At 40.5% G+C, this 10058-nt stretch overlaps 1 protein-coding gene across 1 annotated transcript; it reads left to right on the top strand.

The window, feature by feature from the left end:
* Positions 1–484: 484 nt before the first annotated feature.
* On the top strand, positions 485–8716 carry LOC117291195. Its single transcript, XM_033772794.1, has 2 exons — positions 485–927; positions 4308–8716. Exon 2 carries the CDS (start codon positions 4832–4834, stop codon positions 7589–7591), a length of 2760 nt encoding a protein of 919 aa, XP_033628685.1. The 5' UTR covers positions 485–927; positions 4308–4831; the 3' UTR covers positions 7592–8716.
* The last annotated feature ends 1342 nt before the right edge of the window (positions 8717–10058 follow it).

Genomic DNA, 10058 nt, shown 5'->3' with positions numbered 1-10058 from the left:
GCCAGACGTTGCCCAAATTTCGTAAAACCGGTGAGCATGACCAATATGTATTGTTGCAATGAAAAAGTTTTCGCATCACGCCACAACTTTTTTTTTAAATAGAGATATCCTTTTTTTGTAAAAATGAGTGAAAAAGTGGTGGCATGATTCGAAAGTTATCCGTTATAAAATGTGGGGAAGTAGTATTTCATAACTAATTTTGCCAAGCATCATTTGCTGCATGGCACCTTTCACAAAATCTGGTCAGAGTATACCTCATTTATTTTGACCCCATTTCTACCAAAAGCCTCCTCTATAACCACCCCACCCCCTCCTAATAATTTTGGCACGTCCATTTTTCCACGTAAGACATACAGAGTGCCCAAACAAACACAAATCCACCTGGTCACGATCCGGTGCATTCATCCCCTCTTTTATAGCGAGGACAAAAGGTAAAGAATTCAGGTACCTTTGTCATTCATCCCACCAACCCAAAGTGTCTGGGCTCTAGAGTTGGGCAGTCTTTGTGATTCAGTGACCGAAAAAAAAACCCAAGAGGAACAAATACCTCTATACGTGTATCGTTAACAAGTGGTTGAGGATTGTCAGCTGCACCCATCGTCTGAACGCGTGATTGGATGGGGGGTCATTAAGTTTTTTATTTAAGTCTTAAGTCCATGGTTAAATAGATGTGGATATCGTCTGAAAGTTTCAAAGGAGGTTCTAGGCACGGGAATCCATTAGTTTAAACACCGTTTGGATTATTCAAAACGAACGGGACAGCCATTTCTAAAGCTGAAGATCGGGCTGGGAAACCACCCGGAAAACCCGCCATGGACGTCGACATGTTTGATATCTAAATTTTAAGGGAGTGTTGATGTCTCCTGACATGTTGGTTGGTAACTCAACTGTTGTGGAGGAAAGCGCCTGAATGGAGCATATTGAAAAGTAAGTAGAAATCCATGGCTTATAAAGAAGTTATAAAGAGTGACTTGCAAGAGAGTTGCAGTTTATCCATCACTTATTGCACAATTCTCTTGAAGTTTAAAACTGTCAGCTGTGATATGACATTGGAGTGAGAGGTGTTACATAATCAAAGTTGTGAGAACCCTCTTCTCCACCTTCTGGTAGGCCTACTGTAGTTTTCAAGGAAAATGAGTAGGCCGACACACATGTATAAAGTAGGGCCTACTTGAGGCTCAGTTTTGTAGAAATACATATTAATTTTATAGGATCACCATTTTATAAAGTGTACTTTTGATATATATGTACCCTGAAAACAGTCGACAATGGCGGCAATAAAAGTCGTTTAATCTCCAAGAGCTTTCACGGTTGCAACCTCACTCCAAAGGGATGGGTGGCTTGTCCGTCAATAGACCGGCATAACTTACGGGGTCGGTACGCTGGTAATGGATTGGAGAGGGAAAGCCGAGTCTGACATTTTCACTTATTATAACGTGCAACATTTCTGGTTCAATGAAAAACTTTGTTTTTGTCAAACAAAACTTCATAAGGGATGACACAGTGGTGGTCATAATGGTAGGGAATTTTTCTTTTTCAGAGAACAATATTCGAGCCACTGTTCTTGAACGTTGTTTGTGGTGTTATTTGTATTCAAATTTTATGCGTTTCCATTGAAAGGCGCACAATCTAGGGTGTGGAAATGGGTTGGTCTATGGTAACAGTTGTAGTTTTCTTAACCGAATGATTTGTAGATGACAGGGTCAATTCTTTGTTTGTTTGGAAGAACACAGCAGTTTATTCACACACACGCATCAATAACCACACGCTAATGGTTTTAAAGATAAGTTTAAAACTAAAAAGCAACTTGTGTTACACATGAAACACCATAGAGCAAGGACCATGCCCTATGGGAAAAAAACACAGATATGGGCTGAAAAAAAAATTGTTTTAAATTGTCTGAGAAGTACGCTGATGCGATAAATCGAAGTTAAGAAAAACACTGTTTCACATGGTAACTTTAAAAAACAATCTAGTGTGTTATTCAAACTTTGAATTGTTTCAAAGATTATGTGCTGACTTATTTTATACCCGATATTCATTTGGTTTTCAAAGTTATACTTCTGTCTTTTGTGTCGTATAATTTTGTTTGTGTTAATTTATAACATACAAATTGATAACTTTCACCTACCAGCTCATACGTCGTTGCATTCAAAACTTCGGGGAGGTACTTTCTAATAGTATTGAAGTAACTTAACCGTCCACAGTATCATCTAATATATTAATTGCATGAACTTTAACAAATCTTTATGTGAATGATTTTTGGGTGATGTGAATAATTATACCCCGGTACTAAACAAATTCACAAACAAAACAACATAAGGTTAAATCAACTTATCAAAGTTTACTAATACAGGACTGCATGTTCATGTTCATAATATTTTGTTTGTCCTCTATAAATTCTTTTCAACTATTAAAAGTCCGGCTTTCTTACTGATACTCCTCAAACAAATTATGAAATAAATTAATTTATCCTTCAAAAATGTCAGTAATAATGATATCGTGTTCACAAAACATTTTGTCTAAAATGACAAAGTGTTGAAAAATGTAGCTATATTATCGAGTTCTTTTTATCCATTAAAGTCAGTGTTACCCAAAATCGGCGAAAAAAATTGGAACAGTTTGATGTTCATTTTTATTACAAATTATTATTTTCAGTATAGGGCAAATATAGGGAACATATTTAGGGCAATATTGTGCCCCGATAATACAGTATTGAATTTGGTATACAGTCAGAGCATGTCATGAGACAAAGATACTTAGCTGTTAATTCTTTTAATTTTTTGTTATCCCGGGTGATAATGGTTTATTCACAACATTTCACAAAAACGTACATCAGATCGTCAAAACAAAACATACAGTAATAGTGAAAGGTAGTGAAAGCAATCTACGTAGCCATTTTGGAAATTTCGAAACTGCTTGTTATTCTGGGGTTTTTTTTCAAGGGGAAATCTGCAACGTCCCTATAGGCTAAATGTCTTTCGCTACTTAAACTCCGATTGTGTGCCAAATTCTATGATTATCATCAATAAGTCACAATGATCACATCCTCATCCTGCCGTGCTATTACAAATGTGTCCTTCATGATTGAAATCGGCAGCATGAGTGTCTTCGTTACGAGAGGATTCTCGAGACACCATGTTCCTTTGCTGGATAAGTTCGTTGAAGTCTTGTGACGATTTAACTGTATGCTTTTAATTTGTCAAATGGTTCAAATGAGACTTGTAAACAAACTTACAAACAAAACCATTATTGTGTACAGATTCACATGTCGTGGCAAGTTTTGACATGTTAGCCATCTCTGTTTAACATGCCTTTTATTATAGTGAGGTCATTTTGGTGGTTATTCCTTTTCATGCAAATCAATCCCTATATATATTTCCTTCTCAATGGTAAAAGGAAGACGGAACTTTGACAGGAGTGGGATGCATTTGAAGGTTTGATCTAAAGTTATTCTAGGACCAAACCTATGGATAAATGTAGTCATATATTTAGACGATCTTTTGTAACTTGTGTTAATTGTTTTGTTTTAATGGTTGCTGTCATTAATAACTTCATGGGTTAGTTCTCTGTGGTTTTGTTATGGCTATACAAAACTATTTTTCTTGCCTAAAGTATATTTTGTGTGGTTGGTTTGATTATAGAGCTAGTGGTTCGATGCACTGTGTGTACGTTATGTTTTAATCGACGTCGTTTGCAAAGCCTCTTATCAGGGTAGCTGCTTTTAGGGCGGCCAACACCCATGATTATACAGGTTTACCACTGTTCTGAATTTATACTTGCTTGTGTCTTTTTCAATTATATGACTAAATCTGGTATAGACAGTTTGCTTATGGTTTTAATCGATTTACTGCGTAATTTTATGTCAATGTGGCACTTTCACTGCTGCCTTTAATGTCCGTCCATAGCTGAAGCCGACCCGTCATGTAACAAAAACCCACCCGAGCAAACAACCAAAACGTGACCCAGACACTAACCTTGCCGCGCGCCATACTGAGAACAAAAGTTTACAAACTGGAAACTTTATTCATCAACTTGAAAAATTATATTTTCTTATAGTACGTGTGTAAAGAAAAAGTATGGCGATATGAAAACTTGAAATTGTCTTCATCAAGTAAATGATATCGAATGTGTTCTCAAAAGAACACAATCTACTAAGCAAGATATACACATGTGTCATTTACCGCATACCACATCGATACCTCACAATACAATGCTTCAAATCCCAGTTACACGAGCGGTTCATTGTTTAAAAAAAAAATTGAAGGAGTTTTTTTAAACGCTTTGTTTTCCCTTTTTATTTACAGGGTGTCCATGAAGCTAAAGCTTCATACTAAATCCTGACGAGCCCGGTCACTCATTCAAAGAACAACCCAAAGGAGTCACTTCAAAGAGGACCCGAAGTCAAGGGAAGTAGATGTCTTCAAGACAACATTGGTGGCCCGTACCTGACCCACACAGTAATCTAGTCTGTGATGAACAAAACATTCTATTGAGGGATGTCACTACCAGATACCAGACTTAACCTCAAGGAATTTGCTTTGTCTTCATGAACACCATTGGCCGGTGACCTCGAAACACAAAAACAGCAAATTGAACAGTGAAGTTTGTTTACTTCATGATCGGTTAACAAAAAGACTATCTTTGGAATCAATATTATCGTTACCAAAGTCACAAAAGATTGAACTCAACCTCGCTAGAGGTCCATTCATGACGTCATCATGTTCAACCGTTGATTATAGAGGAAGGACATTTGAAAAAAACTTCCATTTTCAAGAAATCGACCGCGAGGAAATAACTCATTTTTATAACAGCAGAAACGATTGGAAAGATGAAGAGCATTATGTCAAGTGTTCTTTGTGTAGTGTTGCTGGTTATTCTAAAGCATGTGGATGGACTGGTACTGACGGCAACCACAACGCAAAGTCACCCTATGGAGGGTTACTCAACGGCGCTAACTTGCGATGTCCAAGACATGGGCGACTCGCAAATCATCATCTGGAATAAGGACCAGAAGTTCATCACGTGGGGTGATTCCATGGGTCACATGATGTCGTCGCGATTCGAACTTGTCATGAACGACAGAGGGGACAATGTGACCACTTACACCCTCAACATTAATGACGTCACTCGGGATGACGATGGCCGTTACCAGTGCCAGGTTCTACAGGGCAACGATGACGGTTATTCGGCTGTGGCATCGGAGTCTCTGATCCTCTCAGTACTGTACTTCCCGGCTAATATTTATCCGCAGTGCTCTGTGTCAGGTCCCCTGACTCTTCTCACGGACTCGGAGCTTTCGGTGTCATGCATGTCAGAGGTCGGCAACCCACAGATCAGTTCCGTTTGGACGACGGAGTTTTCCACCTTGCCGCAACCGGTTTACCGAATGGACGAACTGCCCAACATGGTTGTAGCTCAGCTTGATCTGTACACAACATCGGACCTCGACGGTGCCGTGTACGTATGCCGAGTCAGTAGCCCTGCTTACCCCAACCTGAACCAAGACTGTACTCTCGGTCCTCTTCGGGTGATAGAGCGGCCGATTGTTTCCGTCACCCGAAGTATCCCGAGTGTTGCCGAAGGAGCCGACATCCAGTTTTCGTGCACCACGGAACCGAACATGCCGAATTTAAAGTGGGTGACCTACCCACGTATCAGTGCGGATAGACTGGTCCTGACGGAAAATGGTTCCGTTCTGACAGTGAAAAACGTCCAAATACAAGACAACTCGACCTACGTGGTCTGCCAGGTACCACACAAGAACAGTTTCGAAGAGGCCGGAAGTGTTATTTTGCTCGACCGCTCTAGGATTGTTTCCACCCTACCAACCCATCCAACTTCTCAACTCTGTCTGCCATGGTTCGGTGCCTTCATCTTCACCGCTGTTGTCAATGTCATCCTATGCATCATTATCACCAGTCTTCTCATCAAACTCAAAAGTTTTTCCTCCAAGCTGAAACACGGGGAATCTAATCGCCAAATCGGCTCAAGTGGTGACACGAAAGACCGGAAGAAAAACTCCAGCATGGTCCTGACCTGGCCGGCCACCTCAACCAACTGGGCCATGACCTCAGAGAAACTGCTGCGAGATCAGAGGCGCAAGTCATGGAGATCCTTCCCACAACCATCCGACAGCGACTCGTCGAAAGGTGGGGCCACAACATACACGCCACTCACTTCTTCTGCCTCATTGTTGAAGGCACAGTCTCACCATGCTATATCACTGCCCATGCTGGATAAACTTGATAAATCTTACGTCTCGCCCAAGTTGACTCGTACATTGCATGAGAGGAGCACAAAAACTGCAGAGCAAAGAGGGGTCCAGTCACCTGTTAAGTCATCAAATAAAAACCCCGTCAAGAAGCCAACTGGAGGGAAACATCAATCGTCTAAACCGAACGAGGCTCCCAAGAAGAGTGCATTTAAAACAGTCAGTGCATCAGTCCTCACACAACCTCCACACCAGGTTGGCACAACAGCGTACATGGACCTCAATGCCAAAGTACCAGAATCCAGCTCTGGAAAAGTTACCTACCAACCCCTTCGAAAAACACCAAACTCCTCGCACACTGCTTCTAAATCGGCCACGGGGAAGAAGTCCACCAAGTTAGGCAACGATGAAATGTCTGGTGAGAGTAGTACTTATGCTGGGAGTAGCTCATACATGGGTTTCAACCAGGACGTCAAGTCTATCCAGAAACAGGGATCCACGATGAATGACAACCCATCCTACATGTTAACTGGCACCATCCAAAGCAAAGACAGCAGGGCACAGATTAGCAAGTACCGACCGGGGACGGCGACGAGCAAAAGCGGCAGTGACGCCTATGAAAGCACCCCACCCGGATCGCCCGTGTATTCAAAGGGCATAACCGACAATGATATGGGAGATGCGGTCTATCAGAAATCTCTCAGAACTGTGACAGGGGGAAGAAAAACCAAACAGGGGTCTTCGAGGGCAACTGTGTCTTCAAGAGCGCCTCTACCGGACCCACGAGCTCCCAGGCCCGCTAAGAGAGAAGACAGTACTTCCACTGACGAATCCTACAAGGTTCCGTACTTTTCTGGGAAGCAGCAGCAGGCCAACCCGGATTATTTCACCCTGGAGCCCGACAGCCAGTACACCAACTACGGCGCTGACATCAGTTCCGAGTGCGACTCATACCAGGGTGGAGAGGCATTTGACTGGGACGAAACAGCGGCTACGGGAAGCAAAGTCGGCCGAAAGTCACCAACCGCATCCCAAGCATCCTACATGGAACTCGAGGATGTCGAAGGGGAAGTCAAGGGCTACATGATCATGAAGAAGGCAGGGCCAACCCAACTCAAGACGCCGTCAAAGTTCGCAAAGACAACGCAAAAGATTTCGGACACAGACTCGTCGGGCGGCGAGTATTACGAGCAGATGGAAGAGAAGAAAAGGCACGAGTACGCGATACCACCGTCCAACCAATTAGCGTCCGTTACCAAGGGAGCCGATACCGGTGAGACTGTTGCTACGAAGCAAGATAGGTCAAAGAAACAGTCTGGTTCATCAGAAGAGCAGAACAAGAAGAAAAAAGGTGGCTGGGGTATATTTAGAAAATGAATTCGTAAACAGCATGCTCTTCAGTGATGTTTGAAGCTTTGCATGATGTGAAGGATAAGAATGAACGGTAAATTTGTTGTAGTGAATTTGCGGGTACAACAATGTGTTCTCTTTTGAGGAAGTGTTGGCTCCTATTGCTTTTCGCTGATGGGACATGCTGGGGACAAGCGAACTGTTGGTTTCTCTTGAAGACGATCAGAGTATACTCTCCGAAACGTCGAACCGAACCGGCACTTTTCAGAGCCAACACTCCCACACAAAATAATGTTTACACGTACATGGTTGTACCCCGAGTTTACCATCATTTATAATTTATTCTTAGCATGCCATTCCCTAATGTTTTTGGGATTTGTTGTTTCATGATTTCGATTTGTTTGCATGGGAACACAGTGTGAAACTATTGCTCTCTGCCAGTTAATTTTGATGTTTTTGTTTTGTTTTTTTTCTTCAACGAAACGCTGAACAATATTTTCAGCATGGGTTTAATAAATCAGCTAGCCTAATTGCAAAAATCCCGTCCGCACCATCCCAACTCGCTGGTTTTCTCCTTGGCAATTAATTTGTAGATTCGGAAAGATATAATGAGAATTTAGAAATCTTGTAAAGCACTGTATAGTTTGAAAACTTTTAGTGTACCTTTTTTAATTGGTGTTTGGTATTAATATGAAGTGCCTTTTTACGCAGAATTTTAAAACGCATGCTTTTTGTGTCGTTTTTAAACACTTGAAGAAATAATTATGTTTAAGATATAGCAAACTGTACTTTTTTCTTTTCTTTTTATATATATGATATTTTTGTTACTATAATAATATGTACATTTTTGCAGCAATTTTACCATGGTTATAATATACTGGTTTTAAACAGCAATGTGTATTTTTTAGTCTCAACTTCTTTTCAGTTTGGTATTATTCAAGTCATTTTTGGTAAAGCGTGTAATGTTTTTTGGGAAAAAACTTAAAGATGCTATATCAGATTTTTGGCCGAGTTGACCCAAAAATGTTGATTTAAAATTCAATAGATATTTTAATGGGGGTCGAGGAAGCTACAAGCTTTATTAGTTTTTGTCGGGATCCCGACACTAATCACGTGACAAATTCTTATGTGTTTATTAGAAACGTTTTAAATTTTTTTTCATGGTTCCTGACCATTAAAAGTAAAAGTTAAACTTGTTAAATTTTTTAATGTTTTTTTAAATTTTTTAATGTTTGGGGCCAAAAATCTGACATAGCATCTTTAAGTGCTGTTTGACGCTTTGCAATTCGTTGTGAATAATAAGACGTAACTGTAGACCTGTAATCATATCAAGACCATCTTGTTCCCTGTGTACATTAGCGAAAATTAATACTGGTTCTCATGGCACAAGACTTCTTTTGCCCGAGTATAGCCACTGGTGATAAAGGTCTATACACCAGGAATCTTGTAGAAACCAGTACATGTACATTTCTTTTGAGACAAGTGTTGGCTCAAAAACAGTAAGTCTGCTCGTCTTCAGGAGAAGAAACTGAAGACGAGCTGTTCAAAAAGTCGAGACCACAGTAGCCCGGTTAGAGCATCTCTCATTCCATAAGAAATGTACACATGGACATTCCCGCAAGTTTACTATTACGTCTTGTTATAAGGTACTTGCTCAGTTGTGTTTGTAAAGCCTGTGTTTTTAGGCAAAATCTTTAAAGACATTGGACACTATTGGTAATTGTCTAAGACCAGTCTTCTCACTTAGTTTATCTCAACGTATGCATAAAATAACAAACCTGTGACAATTTGAGCTCAATCGGTCGTCGAAGTTGCGAGATAATAATGAAAGAAAAAAACACTTGTCACACGATGATGCTTGATTTCGAGACCTCAAATTATAAATCTGAGGTCTCGAAATCAAATTCGTGGAAAATTACTTCTTTCTCGAAACTTATACGTCATTTCAGAGGGAGCCAATTCTCACACCAATTTATACTACCAACCTCTCCTCATTACACGATACAAAGACAGGTTTTATGCTAATAACTATTTTGACTAATTACCAATAGTGTTCACTGCCTTTAAAATTACACAACGGTAGTTTTTTTTGTTTGCAAATTGTAGATAATGATTTACAACTCTGTGACTTAAAACAAAATTCTTTCCCAGTGTTTGTTAATTTAGGGTGAAATGCTGACGATTTGTCAATGATTTAGGGGTTAAAAGAATGGCGATGAGGTCTTAAACGGCCGTTTTAAACCGGCAGGGTCGTGGCGGAACGAATATCGTCCCGCCGCGAACCTGCAAGGTTTTAACCGGCCGATTAGAACAGGGCCCGATTCCATAGAGCTGCTTAAGCGGAAAATATTGCTTCAAAATTGTCTGCTAAGCAGAAAGAAGCACGACACCAGACACAAATTGTACATGTGCGTGATAACGGGTGACTTTATCTGTTAAATGCTTAGCTCTTTTTTGTGCTTGAGCAGCTCTATGAAACTCACAGACATAATGA

This window comes from Asterias rubens, chromosome 6, assembly GCF_902459465.1.
Source record: "Asterias rubens chromosome 6, eAstRub1.3, whole genome shotgun sequence".
Taxonomy (NCBI): domain Eukaryota; kingdom Metazoa; phylum Echinodermata; class Asteroidea; order Forcipulatida; family Asteriidae; genus Asterias; species Asterias rubens.
This window is presented reverse-complemented; position numbering and strand designations above follow the sequence as displayed.